Consider the following 19,186-nt stretch of genomic DNA (forward strand, 5'->3'; position numbering starts at 1 on the left):
AGCATAAATGAGTACACCCCCTCTGAACAAATTAAAAAGATTTATTTTCTTTATGATCTCTAATACAATTCATGGAAAGATGGCAAAACTAAAATGTATTAAACATAAGAACTGAGAAATATGTCATTAATAGCCATAAAATAAGTAAATTATCCAATTTTGTTTAAATTAAGGATTGCAGAAATGAGTACACCCTAGATTTAATTCAACAAATGTATAATGTTCTAGTACTTAGTTTGTAGTCTGACCCTTAGTCTGACCCTTCTTGGCAGGGAGTGTACAAGTTCATGAGAAATTGTCACATCTGTCCTGTTTAATTCCTGGATGATGAGCTTCTTTAAATGCCCTGATCTTTAATGGGGAGCGCTGCTCAACACATCTCTACAGAATCCCTCACAGGTGCTCAAGAGTGTTAAGATTGAGTGCAATACATGTCCACAGAAGGTTTTTCACCTTGGGAGAATGCATATCCTCATTGTCATATTGAAAAAATGCCCAACAATACAGGGAATGAGGAAAGTGTAACATTTTCCGTTTCAAGTTTGTGTATTAAATTACACAGTGGTGTGAGAATTCATGACAGCATTGATAAAGCACAACTCCCTCACACCTTCAGCACTCATACATCCCTATATAAGAGCTTTACTACCACTGAACTTTACTGTGGGAACCAGGCACTTCTCACTGTACTCCTCCTCTAGTAACACCATAACATTTTGGATGCCGGAGCCTCTGCACCGTAGGCTATGCGGCCATTTTCATTTATACTTCTGCGTCATTGTCTGCGTCGACGTGCATGCAGACCACTAGTAGGCAGTGTCTGCGGTCATGTTGAGTATGAAAAAAAAAAAAAATTCGAAGAAGCAGCTTGTCATGTACGTTGTCAGAGAAGCTTACATAAAGAAACGTCAGAGAAGCGGCAAATAGGTAACGACTTTTGTTGCAGTTTGACTTCATGTGTCCCCTGAAACAGCGTTTTTCATTCCTATGGATTTTGAAAGCACTCGCTCTTCTCTGAGTGCTTCGCGCCAGTTTTTTGACCCGAGGGAGGGGTTCTAGCAGACCAATCACAGCACTTGCGGTCTGTGTAGAATTGACGTGGTGTTACATTTTTGAAGAGGTGCACGTCAGGCTACGTCGTAGGCTACGCGTCGTACAAACAGCTTACGTCGTAGCTACGGCGTACACTCGACGCAGAAACTATAAATCAGCCTTTACTCTGTGAGATAAACAGTCACTCTTTTCATAGCTTTTGCTGGCTCTCAGACACTTGTTTGGTTTTACTCCAGCTCTTTGTCTAGCAAAAAAATCCCTCATCACTAAATGAAAGCTTAAAATGAAGGCCTGATTATTTCAGGGGCCTCGTCACAAGTCCATTGTTTTTGAATTCCTGTGTTACTTTTGCTATATTTTTCACACTTAAAACAATGATTTGGTAATCCTCTTGTAGCACTGTCCTCTTTTGTGCTAAGAAATACGTTTCCTGATAGTTCTCTCCCAAGTGGTTCCATTGTTGTCAGCATTAAGTCTGAGAATGATTCAGTGGGCAATATAACACTTTTAATTGTCAAGAAATGACTTCTCTTTAAATGTTTTGGTTCAACATACATACCTGTTGATCAAACATAGCCTTAAACTTTCACCAGAAAATTTTTATTTCATTTTATTTAGTAACTTCTAGGAGGGTGTACTCATTTTTGCTACACAACATTTTATCACCTTCATAAGAAAATCTTATTTTCCTGAATAATTTTGACATGCTTCTTTGGTAATTGATTAAGCAGACTTGCTGGAACATTATATCTATAAAGAACCTTAATATGTCTTCTAAGTAATTGAGTAATTGCTGACTTTCAGAAGTTTCAGAGGAGGTGTACTCATTTATGCTGTGCACTGTCAATGTGGAGTTACAAAGTCTTTCCATCCATATAAACACTGGCCTAAGAATTTACATGTCCACAATCCAACTGAGAAATATGCAAAGCAAAGGTGCTGCTAAACAAACCTATTGTTGTCATGTTGGCATATATTTCGGCAGCATAACGTAAATGACCTGATAATAAACTAGCGAAGTCCTGTAATAGCATAACTTTGTCCTCAGGACTGTCTTTCTAGCATCTCTTCCTGTAACAGCTTGCTGAGGGCATCACTAACTTGCAGCTGTCACCACAAAGCAGTGAAGCTAACCGCCTTCTCCTGATGTTTCAAAAGCACTACCTGAATGACGGGCCTGGCTGACAGGTCCAAATCAACGCAGGAACTAGAATATGCCGTCTCTGCTGTCAGTGTATTTGGCCATGGTTGCGTCTCCTGAAGGAATGCTTATTCGGACAGTTTTTGATTGACATGGACTGAGCGCATCTAGAATGCATGCCATTTTATCACACGGTGGCTCCATATTCTCCCACATTGGTTGGTCTTGTTGGGCTGGATGCTAGAAATCTGTCTGGTGGGGAATTTGCTATCCACCTTTTTTTTCCGACAAGTACTGCATTTAGATTATGGGTGGCACTTGGGTAAGTTCCACTCAAAAAGACTAAATCAAAATATTTCAAATCATAAGGCTGCGCTAGAAATAATCTGTATCCGCCACTGAATGTGCTGTAAAATTTCCTTCATGTTTCCTTCACGCTGCATTCTTTTCCTCCTGATTTTCTTTTTTTCTTTCTATTCCGCTGTAACAATATGAAACAGGACAACATGTACTGGTCTACTCTCCTGATTTAATTTACAATATATCCCATTAATAATTCACTGGAATTTTTTTTTTTTTTTTTTTTCAAAATCCTCACTTTTTTTTCCAGGTTTTTCACACTGACGCTTTAAAATGTAATCGTCTCCTCTTTTCACTTTTAATACTAATATGCATTGTTTACTGGATTGTTTCTAAAGCAGGTAAACATTACAATATTTATTTTCCGACACAATGACAAAAAATAACATCACTCATTATCACTCAGTGTTCCAGTTAATTAACATTTTTGACTATAGCAAAGTGTTACATAATGCAGGCATATTACTATAGTGATAGTTAACACATTCATAATATTCACCATTATTAAACGCATTTGCTGCGGAAATAATCGGGTTATTCATGGACTGTGGTAGTAATTTGTTAATGCTTTTACACTTTTAAATGTCCCTTTTAATGTTCAATGCTTAAAGGGTGAGCAGAATACATCTTAATGTACCCAGTTTTTGAAAATGCTTGTTGCGTTTATCGAGCGAACCTTTTGCTGTTTACAGTTTATCAGAAGTTACTCCAGTAATTTGTGCAAAGTGTCATGGGGTGTAGGAAAAAGATTGATAGCATGGTGGATATTTTTGCACACAATGCACAGCTGGCAGGCCTACTAATGCAAAGATGCGTTTCAAACAAACTAGGATGTGTGGTTATTAGGCATAAAGTGAAGCAAATTTTGGTTGTTACAGCTGGCTAGAAACTTGCTGTATTTTACATGTAATAAATTTCAACTGATATGTGGTTACAGATGTGTGTATATCTTAATATTTTTTTTTTAATGTAAATTGGGCGTGGCTATTTGTAACTTGAATATGCGAGGCATCTGTTGTCAGCTGTACAAAAACAGTCTAGTTGTGCTAATTGCTTATTTCAAACTGGTATTTATTATATTTTAATTTATCGTCATCATAAACGTGCTGTTTTGTAGTGCAGATAATTTTACCATTTATTGTTTTTTTTTTTTTTTTTTTTTTTTTGTTGTTCTAGTTATTTACCTACAGTGTCTAAAAGATTGTAAATGTTGCTTAATCACAGAAAATAGCTTACTTCCATGCTGGAAAATAATGTGGATTTTGACAGTTTTAAATATGACTAAATTTGACGAATAATTGAACATGAAAAGGTTTTTGCATGGATGCCAAACTTTTTTATTTTTTATTTTTTTTATTATGAATTTAATTTTTGGCTTGCAGAATGAGATTAAGTAACTTTCATAAGTGTTTAATTCACTGAATTAGGCAAAAATGGGCATTGAGGCCCATTTACATCAAAGAAGTTAACTGTAATAACTATAATGTTTTAATAGTCATTGTAATTCTATGAGAATAGCAAACTGGCAGAGGAATGATATAATTGGAATTGCTATCAGATAGGGGTGTAACGATTTATCGCAGTACGATATATCGCGATGCAAAAATGTTACGATATGCATTGTAGAGTGATGGCGATGCTTTTACGATATGACGGCAGTCTAATCTTATTGGTTGAGCTGCCAACGTGACCTACTCTGCAAGGTGGGAGTGAGAGAAGCCGGTTGTCACCGCATATAAATGGTCTGTCTCAATCAGCTCTCTAGTTCAGTAAGTGTTTCGGGCACACATTGAATCTTGCAAGCAGGTTTAAACGTTTCTCGCGTCAGTCTCTTGCTTGGTCGCGTGAGAAAAGTCGTGGCTTTCCTTTACCGCAGTGCCACAGCAACAGCTGTGCTCTCAGAAAAGCAAAAGATGCTTGCGATGCTTTGCTTTAAGAAGTTCCGCGGGGCCGTTCACATATTGCGTCTTTTCCGCGTGCAAGTCAGTTATTTCAAATGTAGCCGCGCGGCAGGCGCGCTCATAATGGGATCAACACGGTCGCGACGCGCATCCGGTGCGTTTTCCAGGCGCATCAAGATGAACAATTCTCAACTTTTCAGAATGCCGCAAGCGCACCGCAGGTCGTGTGACAAGAATCAACCGATCAGCTATGGCCTTTCCGTAACAAAACATCAAAATCTCAGCCGAACAGCTGATCATAGCTGTACAGGGTGGTTTTTATATATTATCTCCATAAATATATCTAGTAGTAAAGGTAATGCAAGGGCTAGAAATCATTTATCCTTTGCAGAAACTTCCTGATCCTCTTCGAGAGCGCGGTTCATGGTTGCATAGCAACGGCCGACGCCACGGGAGCGCAAGCGCTTTGGAAAGAAGAAGCGGTGCGGCCGCGCCTTCCACGCGTTTTTAGACGCGATATGTGAACGGCCCCTATTCATAATTCTAAGTTCATGTTAAATTTAACATTCTTTTTCAGTGACAGACAGGCCTATTCAGCTGTTGATCTGAATACAGAAGGTTTTTATTAAACCTTGAAATGTGATCTTGTATGTACAACAAGAAAAATTATTGAAATTTGTTGATGTTTTTTGAATAAATCTTGTTTGAATTTCAGTTTCATTTTGTTCAAAATATCGTGATACGTATCATATCGTTAACTACGTATCGAGATATGTACCGTATCGTGAGCTGAGCGTATCGTTACACCCCTACTATCAGAACTGTTTTTTTTTTTTAAAAAAAACAGTGAATTTCCAGATTTCCCAGTGGCGAAAAGAACTATGTTGTGATATACAGTTTCTGTTATACACAATTACACCACTTGTATATATGTGAAATGCAGGATGTGAATATCAGCAGGTCAGTTAAAATCTATGTATTACATTACTGTATTTGTACAGGCGAAAAGCATGCCGAGCCTTTTCCTTTGCTCCATTTCTTTGGAATTCTTCTGAATAATTGGAGAAACACAAGGGGTGTTGAGTTTATCTGTAAATGTGTTAGTTGTTGTTTGTAAATGTCACTAATAATTCCTGTGTTGCCACTGGTGGTAGTTTTCTCAATTTATAGCTTTGATATTACTCAACCCAGTGAGGTGTAATTGAGAATTGAAGGAGTACGGCTTTCTCCTTCAGTGAGTCCTTTACTCAACAAATGAAAAGAATTTTCTGTTTAAATTGCTGTTGAGAAGATGAGACTTGTCTAAGCGAGGACAGAATCTCATTTGGAGTCGCACTCCCAATGCGGAGCAAATCAGGGAACAGATGAGTTGAATGTGTTGGTTCTGACTTGTTTTCAGTGATGCTTGTTTGTTTGAGCTTACAGATAGTAAGCATGTTGTACACGTGGACCTGTATTAAAATGTTGCAGTCGAAACTTGAAACAAGTTTTTTGCTTTTGTGAATCTCATGAAAATGGTCATGAACATAATGTAAAAAATATTTCTATTTTTTGCAAAATACAGGGCTCGCCAATAAGGACTGCCTGATGATATTTCAGGGCCGACACCTGATTGGGACCAATGCTGCATCGACATGAACGTTTATCATTTGCACCGTGTTTTTAAGCATTGCCGATTTAAATATTCAAGTGCAACAAGATTAGGGCTGGGCGATATATTGCATGCAATTGTCACGTGCATTTCTTCAGTAAAGCCGGTTCCCTGATTACTGCTAAATCGCCATCACCTGCTTTCAAATGGAGCGGCATTTAATAGCCAGAGCCGTAGTTCACTGACAAGCTACGCAATATCGAGTTCATTATCGAAGGCGATTCATCTGCGATAATGAACGCGATATTGCGTGGCTTGTCAGTGATCTACGGCTCTGTCAATCGCATGCGATATATCGCCCAGCCCTAAACAAGATGCGAAAGAACTCTATTCCATACTCGTGCGACGTGTATGAAGTTTTGTGTGCGTAACACCTGATCTGAAGCATGCGCACTCAGACAACACGCAAGAACTGCTTGCACTTGGACAGATTCACACAGTTATGTGAAAATGCCTATATTGTCAAATATCCTTGTAAACATAGTTGACATAAACAGTAGAGAAATAAACAGTATTGTGTAACAGTATATTGGATCCGTGGAGCTCTTAAAGTGACAGCAGTCTAATAAACCTGCTGCTGTCTGTCACTAATGTTAATTAATAAAGGACAATGAAAAACTTTAAATATAACTTTTGTAACCTTATTTATTAGAATACAGGGTCAAAAACAATGCAAGCAATAACTTTTATTTATTTTTTGTGACTGGGCCAGTGAAGATTTTGGCAAGTTAAAATTTCAACCACTGATCTGACTAGTAGGCATGGATTAAATAAATACATAAGAAATATAAAAAGCAGCCAATTCTGTATGGGCCTAGCTATAGTGTGCAACCTAGCACATTGCATAAAACTCTCAAGGATGCCGTTTTGGAGGAGATGGCATCTTTGTCGTTAAGAGTGGAAATCTCGATTCCACGTGCCTGTACATGTTCAGTGCTAACTGTTCCACACTTACGCTCCTGGATAAACCTACATTGGAATGATGTGATTTGTATTCGTGCATGTTGGTGTTTTGGCACAACGATAGTCCTTTGCTGTAGGCCTGGACTGTTTGTCCGTGTGGAGGATTAAATTAGCAGCAGTTGTTTATCGTCCGTACCCAATCCATCTGTCTGGCTCAGTAGAGCCGGCGCTATCTGTGCTATCATACTTCACTCCAACGCCCGACCTCTCAAACACACACACACGTACACACACACACACAGAGTGGTCCACACCCCCTTCCTGCTTCCCTAACAGACAGTGAGACATTCCACCCGGTGTAACCTCCTCTGCCAAGAGCGCTTGGCTTTCCTCTATGCAGATTAGCCATGTGCTAATTGCAGTTATTTATTTATTTTTTCCCCTCCCTTTTTGGAGAGAGAGTGAGAGAGGAAGGAAATCAGCCATGGATGAGCGATTGATTGGTGGAAGAGGATGGGTTGAGAGGTGAGCCAAATAGCATGAGTGTCTCTGAGCCATAAGATTATTTTAACAGAGAAGAGATTTCATGTCCAGTCACTTGAGAGATTTACAGACCCTAATGACAATATTTGAATTTGGGTATTAAAAAAGTCATCATGGAATCAAAATGTACCTGCATTCAAAAGTTTGAGGTCAGCAAGTTAAGAAATTAATAACTTTTATAGACATTTATAATGTTAGAAAAAAATTCTATTTTGAAAAACACCATTTTTTTTGAAATTATTAATCAAAGAATCCTGTAAAACTATATGATTCTCAAACTTTTTTTCAACATCAGCAAATCAGCAAATCAGCATATTAGAATGATTTCTGAAGGATCATGTGACAGTGAAGGCTGGAGTAATTATGTGGAACATTCAGCTTTGCCATCACAGGAATACATTACATGTTTAAATGTTTTCAAATAGTAAATGGTTATTTTAAATTGTAATAATATTTTTCAAAACCACTTTTTTTTTTTTCTTTTTTTTTGTTAATCAAAAAAACAAAAACAAAAAAACTTACCCGACCCGGTGTGCTTTATTTATTTTTCTCTTTCCCAAAGACTTTCCTTTCTGGCTGTCTGGCTGATGTCACCCATGTCACACAAGCTATTTAACATTAACCTTTGATATGTCCTGCTGCCTTAACTTGATTCAGTAGGAAACAGGTAAACACAAGAAAAGACAACTGCACTCGTCAAGCTGTTTTGTGGTGACTAATCTGCACAGTGACTTAATGCTGAACATAAGTAATTTTTGAATTAAGACATTTCAATCATCAATATTTATCAAAAAGTTTTTTTCAATGTGCAAATAAAATACTTATTTTCTAGTCAGTTGCTGATAAATAATTCCTTTCCTGCATTTATTTCTCAAATATCCTGTTTCGAATGTTTCAGGTTTATTTCAGTTTCTGTATGGTCTTGTTTTCAAGAACAGCCAGGGGTGTTTCAAGAGAAAATCCCATGACTGGCTCCTTGTTTTTGTTGCTATTAACTAGTATCATTCATTTAAAAAATTGAAAGGGGAAACTCTCGCCCTCAGTGAGTAATGCTGCAGCGGGAAATCCTTGAATTCCCCTCAGGGATCAATAAAGTACGTCTGTCTATTTAAAAATAAGAGACTGCGAGATATGGTTCTGCTTATCTTTGACCTTGCCTGAGGATGAATTAAAAGCACTTCATTTCTGAACAACTGTCATTCTCTCTTGCCGTCACATCCAACCCTCATTCGCACACTTAAGGGAGCCCTGGGGTAATTCATATACATAATACTGTGTGAAAGCAACCTCAGCATTTTTCAGACTGGATGCGGGTATGTGCCCACTACTGCGTGTTTACCACTGTCTATGGCAGAAAGAGCATTTTTGTCTTTTGGCCTGCTGTCTTTATTTGTGAGCCATTCCTTTAGGCAACATACAAAAATGAATTTATTGTTCACATAATAGTTTTCACTGACTGGATATGTACTGCTTTAATGCAGGGACATTAAATCTCACTTATTCTAACAATGTAAAATCCCAAGAATACAAATGAAGATGGCAACTTGAGGTCAGAGATTTGCTCAGATCTTTGTTCAAACATATTTCTTCTCCTTTATCTACTTCCATTACCTTTTTGGTCAAGGGGCTCATTGATCTCAGCCATAACCTTGTCTGGACCGCTTTATCACGGCATGAAGATGCCATCTTCCATTCTTATACAAGTAAACACAGGGCTCTACGGTGTGACCATTTCGCTCGCGCTTGCGAGTAAAAATAACTGTGTGCGAGTGTGAAAAAATATTTAGGTGCACCGGTGCGAGTGACCAGATCGATTTTCATTCATAATATGTAATACAATCGGAATAAAAACTCCCAAAATGCATCTACACTGAACAACAGTTGTGTTTCGTATTGCAATCGGCTGCTTTTCGTGCCTTCATTCAAAGACTTTGCTTCTGTCAGCAGAGCAGAGCAAGTGCAAAACATGCGCACGACGGACTAAACTTCAAAGATTGTTTACAAGGTGAAACGGGTGATGCGCAGTTACCAGAAAGTCTCATGATGCTGATTTTTCAGCCAAATTAACTGGAAATACTACATTTGGATTATCATAAGCAAGGTCGTAAATGAATGGGGGTTGGGGTAAAAATACCTACAAAAATTAATAAAAAAAAAAAAAAACATGCACCGTTATGAATGCCCACGCTCACATTACTTTCGCTTTTGAAGTAGCGGCAATTGCTTGAATGGTGGGTGGATTCATTACTATTCTTAATGAAAACACAACAAAACAGTACATGACAAACTCGCTTAAATATGCACTTTTACATTTCGCTGTGCAACCAAATCTTCACCCATCATCTTATAATTCAGGAAAGTGAGGCGAAAGGGGAGAAATAAGGTGAAATCTGACGCCTGCTGATTTGTGTTGCGACTCTCGTTCAGATCACTGAATTGAGCAGACGCGTTCAGTTTTTAACTGTAGTGTCTGTTCACTAACTAAATGATTTTAATTACTATAAAAAATCAAAACGACGGTGGGGCTGGTGCTGCGGTCACGGTGGGCAAGTGATGTAACTGGTGTTGCGGCTGAACGCCGGTAACGCTGTTGCTCTTATTGAAGTCCAATGAACAAGTTGATATTAAGCGACTTAACATTTTAGCCACAATACTGTCAGTTTTGCTTTCTGCATTTTGAACGACTGAATGAATGACTCGCACATTAAGATTTACCGCCACCTACTGGCAGTTTTTTTTTTTCATATTTACACATTACGTAGACTTTTTTTTCGAAGTTTTTTTTTTTTATTTTTATTTTTTTATACTTATTTCTAAATTTAAAAAAAATTATATTTAAAAACATTAATACAACATTATTTACCCATGAGCTGCATTAAGCAGTCTATGTAAATATCTAAATACTACTTCAGATGGAGCTTCTGTGCCACTTCTGCAGTGCAAAGATGAATTTTTTTTTTATTTTCTTTTGACTGGTAACAGTCTGATTGGGACTTATTGTTCTAAATAAAATTATTGTATAACATTTAAAAACAAATTTTCTATTTTAATTTAAGAAATTGACAAAAATTGATGCATACATTTAATAAGATTGAAAAAATTAATGGTAAAAATGCCCCTGGAAATGAATTTAAAGGGGCAAATATTGCCCTGTAACGGTTTGTAGCCCGCTGGACTTGCCCTTCCATTAATCAACTGAGTAGTCTACATAAGAAGCATCCACTGCAGCCCATTGCTTGTTTATCTGAAATAACATTTAAAAATATCCTTTTTTTTCTGTTCCTGTTTCTTGCTCATATTGACAGAGGAAAAAAGTGTCCACTGTCCAGATTCACTTCAAGTAGTCTCAGGCAGGTCCAGTCTCCAGTGCTACTCTGGCGTCTAGAGAGCCTTATTACAAGCTGCTAGAAGAGCAGCGCCGATTGAAGATCTGCTGTGGTTGCAGCTGGGACCTGTTACCACTTTAACAATTATGCTCTGTGCCTTTAGTGGTCCTAGTGATCTTTGAAAAGTGGGAAAGCAAATGTGTTTGCTGCAAGAATGGAGTGGGTACTTTCATTTTTTTATTTTAATTAATAGTTCATGACAAATGACAGCTTTATTTACATTACAGGGCTCGAAATTAACTTTTTTACTTGGTAGCACTTGGCAGCTAAAATTTTAAGAGCAGTACAACTAAAATGATGATCCTGAATTCTTTGCCTGGCATTTCTTGTGCTCTCCCCGTGTTTAATTAAGCTCTCGTGCTTAATGTGTGGATTAGTGATGAGGTTATATCCTTAACTAAAAATATACAGAAATTATTCTAAGAAAAGTGTTTTCCAACATTATGTTGGGAATATTAAAGTTTTTTCATCAGGCACTAATTTGAAGACTCATTAAGCTATGCAGTTGTTGGGTCCACTTGTTTAAGCAGCAATGAAGACAGAACTGATCTGAGAGAAATTTTAAAAAGGAGAATTAAAAACAAAAGAAAAGAAAAGGAAAGAAAAAACACAATGTCGGAGTGTTTTAGGCTGGCCACATAATTGAAGATTTGCACTCCCCAACGATCTTGGGGGTGTGCCTAATTGCAGCCAACTTTTTGTCCAAAAAGTCCTCATTTGTGTGGTGTCATTACGATTATTTTACTACTCCTGATTGCGTCAGAGCCTCCACGATCCCACATCGTAAATATCAAACGTGTACTCCTGATCGGGCTGCCTCTGACGTGATACCCGTCCTTCTATAACTGAAACTTTGCAGCCACAAACTTGCCACGAAAGTGGAGTATTAAGAAAGAATGCTAAAATGCTACAATGCTAAAAATCGGTTGAAACTGTCGTCATGTCTGTGGTCTTGGTTTAAGATTTGAAAATCGTCTAGTGTGTCCCAGGCCTCAGTGAAGTAGTTAACCAGGACGAATCAAGTGCTGGGTATGTGATATGTGACGGTGTTCTTTTCATCTCTACATTTTGCGTGTCACGTGAAAATGGAGCGCAGTGAAAGGGAGTGATTGACGGCTAATATTAACCAACCTGAAATCTGCTTTAAAGTTTAGAATGTAAAGATGGTTTAATTGGTTATTGATAGAATGATGGACCTGTATCAGCTCACTGCAGGCACATACTGTTCATTAATGAGCGACGTTTTGTAGTGAAATGAAAACGGGTCACACCTCAATTATTAACACAAGTGAGAAAAGCTCTGATTTGGGAAATTTACCACTTCAAGTGTGTTACCATGCAAGATAATGTAATTTCAAATAGAGGGAAAAAGTGTTCAGAATAAATAATCAGTTGGTCAATATCACAGACCGATCATGCATAACTGAGAGAGGCAGAAATTAATTGTGCAGCCCGACTCACTTGCAGCGTTGTCAGCTTTGCTCATGTATAAAGGCCGTGACACACCAGGTTGGCCATCAGGCAATGTGTGGTCATCTGTGAGCGTCAGTTGGCCTCACTTCGGCAGCAGTTTGACCGATTCAGCATGTTGAATCTGCGCTGTGGCTGTCAGTGAGAGAGTTTGCTCTGAACTGCTCTTCAGTTTAACGAGAAAGTCATTGCATGAGAATAAAAGCGAAAGTGATGAAAGTTAGCAAAGTAGTGAAGACGGCACAGACAGAAGGCTGTTCTAATTTTATGTAATCTTACCATAGCATTCCAATTCACAAAAATTTTATATCAAGCTGCCAGGAATGTAGAAAGTGATTTGATACTCAAAATGGTAAGCAAGTGCTGGTTTAAGGTTTATATATCTGCAGTCCTAGTTTGTTTCCCTTTTTGAATGACTAACATATGATACTTACTGCAGAAGCATAATGCACATGCTAGTTGGCCGTTGTCTGTAGTCTTTGTGGTGTGTTTAAGTGCAGTTTTTTTTCTTTTTTTGGGCCCAGACGCAGCCGACGCAAAGCGACAACCCGGTCGACTTTTGCCGCTGCTAGTTCTTTGACGTATGCTTGTGTCATGGCCTTCACATGAACAATGTAGTTTGGTTCTTTCTGATTTGGGTGATTTGGATTATTCAGTTCAAGTCTCATAAAACTATTTGAGAACACTTGAGAGCAGGTGCTGTCTTTTTACAAGTAGAAAAAAATACAGGCAGTTCATCTCCAATTTCAGTTCCTGCCTTGAAGTGGAAGGGTCCCGGTCATCTTTTCCTAATTCCCAAGCACCGTATTCTTGTAGTCCCAGAGACTTTTTTTCCAATCTCTGTCTGTCCTGTGAGCTAATGTTCGGGTCACCCTCCAGTCATCATACACATTTGTTTCCTCTTGTCTGTTTTCAAAGGGAAGTTCAGTGTTCATCCAGTCTCCAGCCGCTGGCACTCAGCATAGCCTGGCAGATAGAACCGCTGCTTTCATTTTCTCATTCATTCAGCGCCAATTTCCCCTCCCTTCACTGGCACTGTTTTTGAAGCATACAGCATCTATTTTTGATTTTGGGTGGTGTGCCTTCGCTATGCTCTGGCTAATACTGTTGTGACATTGTGATTGTTTTCATTCTTAACAGTGGAAACAAGCCTCTCTTGGTATTGATCACCATTGACTTCATCTTAACCAGAGATGCTTAAGTGAATGCTTTCAGAAAATTAATGATCCAAATGCTTGGCGTGCAGCTGGATCAATGCTGTAAGGAAGCTGAATCGTACCACAATAATTTCATCTCCTGTATGGCACTAGCTGATTTTGAACTGTGCAGCTGAATTATTAGCACTTACCTTTTATTTTTATTTTTTCAGCCTCCTGTCCCCATGGACCAGGTGGGAAAAATTCGAGGGCAACACTACGGTGCTGGAAACCCCTACTCTCAGCAGCAGGGACCTCCCCCTGGCTCCCAGCAGGGTCCTCCTTACCCAGGACAAGGTTACGGACCCCCGGGACCCCAGAGATATCCTATGGGCATGCAGGGCCGCACTCCTGGAAGCATGAGCGGAATGCAGTACGGACAACAGGTCAGCTTAATGAATTCATGTTGTGATGTTTTGTCATTTTGATGCGTTACATAGCTTTAAGATGTTTTCCTGCCAAGCAAAATAGTCAGTTGTATGGAAGCTGTAGCACACAGGGTTCAACACTAAGGATTTTTTTCACTGGCCCCACCACAGAAAAGTAATAAATAAAATACTTGTTGCTTTCATTGTTTTTGATCAATGTAACCTTGTATTCAAACAAATAAGGTTATGACACCAAAATTTTTGATTTAACCTGATATTTTACCATTTCCAAATTCCAATCTCTTTACCACAGCGAAAACTGCTAGCCAAACTACTAATTATTAAAACATTATTAAAGGTTTAATATGTAAGATTTTTGGATTAAAATATCCAAAAACAACTAGAAAAATGTTTATATATTTTGTTGACTTGTGTACTTGCATTATCCCAAATCTTTCAAACAATGTTAAAATACAGAGAAATCAGCTAACAATAATACAGCATTTTCTTTGTCATATAATATATTTTTAAATGAATTGCATGCCATTTAGCAACAAGTCATCCAGCTTTAATATGATATTCTAATATCAATCTAGTTTACTGCAATCTGCAACAAGTGTCTCAAACCAGGCACCGAGTGAACGCACAGAGTAACATTAACATAACTTCAACACATTCAAATGTATTTTGACCAAATAAAACTGTGCTGTGTTACCCCCACAATTTTAATTTGTCAGATATAGTGACCTGAATGAGTAGTAGGGGTGAAACTGTTCACAGTAAAAAATCGAACCGTACCGTTCTGCACACTCGGTTCGGCATGCACTTGTACCGCGGTTCATCTCATATCTGATGACGCATACACATCTTTAATAGGGTTTGTAGAAAATAAATAAAACAGACAGAGTTAGGCTAATGTATGTTTCTGTCTGGCTTCTCCTAAACTTTGTTCAATGCGAGTGCCGTATGTTCTAGGCCTATATGACCAGTCATTTACGCCGTCATCACCTGGGTGTTGATGGCGTGTGAGCGCAGGTGAGACCTGAACAGCACACGTTGCTATCTGTGCTTAAACTGAACTCATTTAAGCCTTGCCAATTTAAACATTCGAGCGCAAGGCGTGAAAGAGAACTTAAGCGCATGCTGTGAGAAGATTTGTGCACGCAGCGCGTGCATCAGAAGCGCGCACGCAGAAGCACATGTACAGCGCGCAAACATTGAGGTCTCTTTCAAGTCTTGTGTTTGAACGAACAAATTCTCAAATTGTCAACATGCCCGCCTTGGCGAGTATCCTAGCAAGCATAGTAGGTTATGTCTTAAGTGAACTTATACACTCGAGAAAGAACGCATGTGTTCAGTATCAGTGCACTGATCCGTGTAATGTATCTTAAAGAGACAGCAGCCCTTGCGTTCCTGCTGTCTGAATGTGTTTTTAATGTTAATCAAACAACAAAAGACAAGGAAATCACTCATTGCTCATGACTGAATAGTAACTTAATAATGATTGATCTTTACTTAATTTATACAGTGAAGATTACATGCAGTGTTGTTTTACATTTTATAAGCTTTATTTGTATCTTTGCTTTACTGTTTATTTGTGCTCTTAGATTATTTGTTCTTGTTTTCTTTTTATATGACAGTAGTATTTTTATTTTTTTTTTTACCTGAACATAACACATACCGAACCGTACCGAAACCGTGAGCGTAAAAACCATGATACAAACCAAACCGTGAGTAATCTGAACCATTGCATCCCAAATGAGTAGTAATTCAACACTCTCGACTGCTTCATTAGAATGGAAAAAATGTTAATTTTAGTGATCAAACATAACGGTAACAGAGTTCAGGTTCAGGGAAGTAGGCAGATGTAACTTTAATCATACCTTTTAATCTTAAAAACAAACAAACAAAATGAAAGGAACTTCCGACTGTGCCATTTAAACATAATAAAAACAGCAACGTAAAATGTCCCAGGTTCTCGGCCCCCGCCCTGCTTCGTACCACAGTAATGTTTAATAAAATGAATACATTAGCCATGAACACGATTTCTGCCTGAGTCAACAACTTCCATGATTCCATTAAATAATAAAATAAGAACACATAATATATCAAATTGTAATAGCACAAATAAATACAATAAAACACTGTTTATTTCATTTGTGTTTCACATACAAAATTGCACTTTCTATTAAGTTTAATAGAAATATAAAATTTTACAAATCAATTTTGCTCAGTCGTTGTTTAAGAGTCCCTTTCCATCGCTCTTCTGCAGCACTTGCTAGTGCATTAAAGGATTGGTTCACTTAAGAATTAAAATTTCCTGATAATTTACTCACCTCCATGTCATCCAAGATGTTTGTCTTTCTTTCTTCAGTTGAAAAGAAATTAAGGTTTTTGAGGAAAATATTCCAGGATTTTTCTCCACATAGTGAACTTCATTGGGGTACAATTGGTTAAAGATCCAAATTGCAATTTCACTGCAGCTTCAAAGGGCTCTACACGATCACAGCTGAGGAATAAGGGTCTTGTCTAGTGAAACGATCGGTCATTTCTAAAATGTCACATAATATAAACTGCACTTTTTTCTGAGTTTTGTTTTGGCACATCCATTACCACAGTACAGCAGATTTAACCGAGGGGGACAAGGAACGCAAGTCTTATGTAGGGCACCCAAAAGTATGGAGCAAAAATACTCTCAAAATTAATGGATTTTACAAAAAGATTCATATATGCGTCATATATGCATATATAGCTCCATACAGTCGAATTCAGGTGGTTCTGGTCCAAGCATTCTGTTTATTAACACAGTGTGCATACCTTTTACTCTGCTGCCAATTTTTTTTTTCAGAAGTTCAGCTTGAAACTGAAGGCTTCTGATAGTCTTAAAACATTCTTGATCATAGTGGCATGAGCTCATTGGGGGTTTTTTTATCTTTGCTTTCAAAGAAGGTTGTTATGAGGTCACAGTGAGGCTCGGGTTTGTCACTTGGGGATTTCCTTGCACGCCCGTATTTTTGTATGTGGCAGTCTTCAAGTGTCTGCCTTTCTTCATCCTGTTGTCTGTGCACTTGCGCTGCGTGCCCCATTGTGCTTGTGTTGAGTAAGCAGATGCACTGGAGTGCCATCCATTTGTAGAAAGGCATAGAACATGCTCTTCAGGTTGTTTTTATTAAACCTTCCTGTCAGAGGTGTTTTTCTTCCCCATTTTTATATTTCCTTTTTTCCTTGAGAGGGAAAGTGCCCAGCTTGTCACCATCAGGCTTTTGTCACAGTACATTCTCCAGCAAGGTCAAATTGTTTTGTAGGCTGACTGAAAGTAATGAAATTCAAGCATTTCCCTGAAAGCCCATGTGTGCCCTGGTTGTTCAAATGGTTAAGAGCTCTGTAGAAAACACTGACCTCAGTCTTAGTGAAACCTAAATTATGTCTTTTTGCTGCTGTTGTGAGCCTTTACAAAGTGTGTGGAATGACAACACAAAATCTCACAATGCAACTCGCATTAACTGCTGTTTTATGTAGTTACTTGGCAAGTCGATTCTCATAATTTGGGATTTTTGTTGATTTAATTATTTTCATGTTATAACCTAAAACTGAGAATGAATAATATTAATTCATACAGTTTTGGCTTTTTATTTTTGAATAGTAATAAAAATTTCCACTATGGCTCATTATATACATTCAATGGACGCTTTAAGTAGCCAGTGAATGTTTATTTGTAACGAGTCTGCTTTTTTTTTTGCAGGTTGCAGACTACCTCTGCACAGATTTGTTCACAGACACGCAGTTTACGTCTAACACTCATCTGTTTTGGTTTTATTTACGAGTCACGCTGGCCCTAAATTAAGTGTCAGTTCATTCCTCTAACTGAAAGTGTCCTAGCGGGTAACTTTTTCCAAGCAGTTCCTTGAGCTATACTTTTCTCCACCACCACCTCCTCTCCCTTCTGCTGCTATCGTCTGGCTGTCTGCCCACATGCCCATGAGAAAAGCTTAAGTGAAAAGCACTTCAATCAGAACTTTTCAAATCACAAAATAAAACATAAACAAAAGCAGATGATTAAATAATGAAAATGATGATAGTGAAATTTTTTATAACAGCAATGCACTGTTGTGACTGTCGGCATGAAAAGAAAATTCATACTTTCTATTTTGTAAAAGCATATTATAGATCTTATTTTGAAAGATTCATCCTTGCATAAGTTTCATAAAAAAAAAATGATCACACAATTTTTAATCAGTGTCATAACTTCCGGTGAGACGTCAGACTTGGCACTGGTATGTATGCAGAGCAGTACTCAAATTATTTAGTCCGCTTAAACTCCGCCCCTCCACAATTGACTGCAAGCTCACGTTCACTTTTGAGTAAGCCCACATCTCTAAATCCAGTCAACTTAAATGTACCTCACAATACAGAAGAAAAGATCTGTCGCTATTGCCATTTCATCACAATTTGGTTTTTCCATAATGGAATATCTTGGCTTCACATATCTGGTGATCAGGAATTAAAAGTTTATAGTTTATAGTTTTGTTGCAAAATTAATGTTTGCTTGCTAATTTGAGTACTTAGTTCTTATTGTGTTCTCTTTAGATGGGTTATGGACAGCATGGCCCAGGTAGTTATGGTCAGAACCAAGGTGGCTACTACGGACAACAGGGCCCTTCACCTCACGGAGGCCCCCAGCAGTCTCCATACCCCCAGCAGCCCTCCACTGGACCAGGCTCTCAGCCCCCTTATTCCCAGCAACCCCCTGGTCCTCCCCATGGCCAGAGTGGGCCCTCTTACGGGCAACCTCAGGGCCCCCATGGTCCCCCTCAGGGCCAACCTCCATATTCCCAGACTCCACAGTCAGGACAGCCTCCCTACCCCCAGTCCCAGGGTCCCCCTCAGTCACAGGGTCCTTCTCAGGGCCAGCAAGGCTCTCAGTCACAGCCTGGATACTCTCAACCACCCTCTGGTCCAGTTCAGCCTCCTCAGCAGCAGGGACCTTCACAACAGCAGCAGGGCCCACCACAATCACAGCCGCCCAGCTCAGTGCCGCCTCAGTCATCCCAGCAACCTTCAGGACAGGGTCAGCCCTCACCTTACTCCCAGACCCCTCCACTGCAGTCTCAACAGCAGCAGTCTCCCTTCCAGCGCTTTCCTCCACCACCTCAGGTAAAAATAAAAATGACAGGTTATAACAGTATCGAAATACTTGGAGCTGCTTTGATGAAA

The 19,186-nt window shown here is 38.7% G+C and overlaps 1 protein-coding gene across 3 annotated transcripts in view; it reads left to right on the forward strand.

Annotated features, from left to right (window-relative positions):
- arid1ab (AT rich interactive domain 1Ab (SWI-like)) overlaps positions 1-19,186 on the forward strand; it is an 81,050-nt gene that overhangs the window by 12,315 nt on the left and 49,549 nt on the right. For 2 of the 3 annotated variants that reach the window (XM_048201994.1, XM_048201993.1), the window contains exons 2-3: positions 13,778-13,990; positions 18,560-19,126. In XM_048201994.1, coding sequence (XP_048057951.1) covers positions 13,778-13,990; positions 18,560-19,126 — 780 coding nt within the window. The remainder of the gene's footprint in view (positions 1-13,777; positions 13,991-18,559; positions 19,127-19,186) is intronic. The other variant, XM_048201995.1, reaches the window with a different exon arrangement.

The sequence above is a fragment of the Megalobrama amblycephala genome, linkage group LG9 (genome assembly GCF_018812025.1).
Source record: "Megalobrama amblycephala isolate DHTTF-2021 linkage group LG9, ASM1881202v1, whole genome shotgun sequence".
Taxonomy (NCBI): domain Eukaryota; kingdom Metazoa; phylum Chordata; class Actinopteri; order Cypriniformes; family Xenocyprididae; genus Megalobrama; species Megalobrama amblycephala.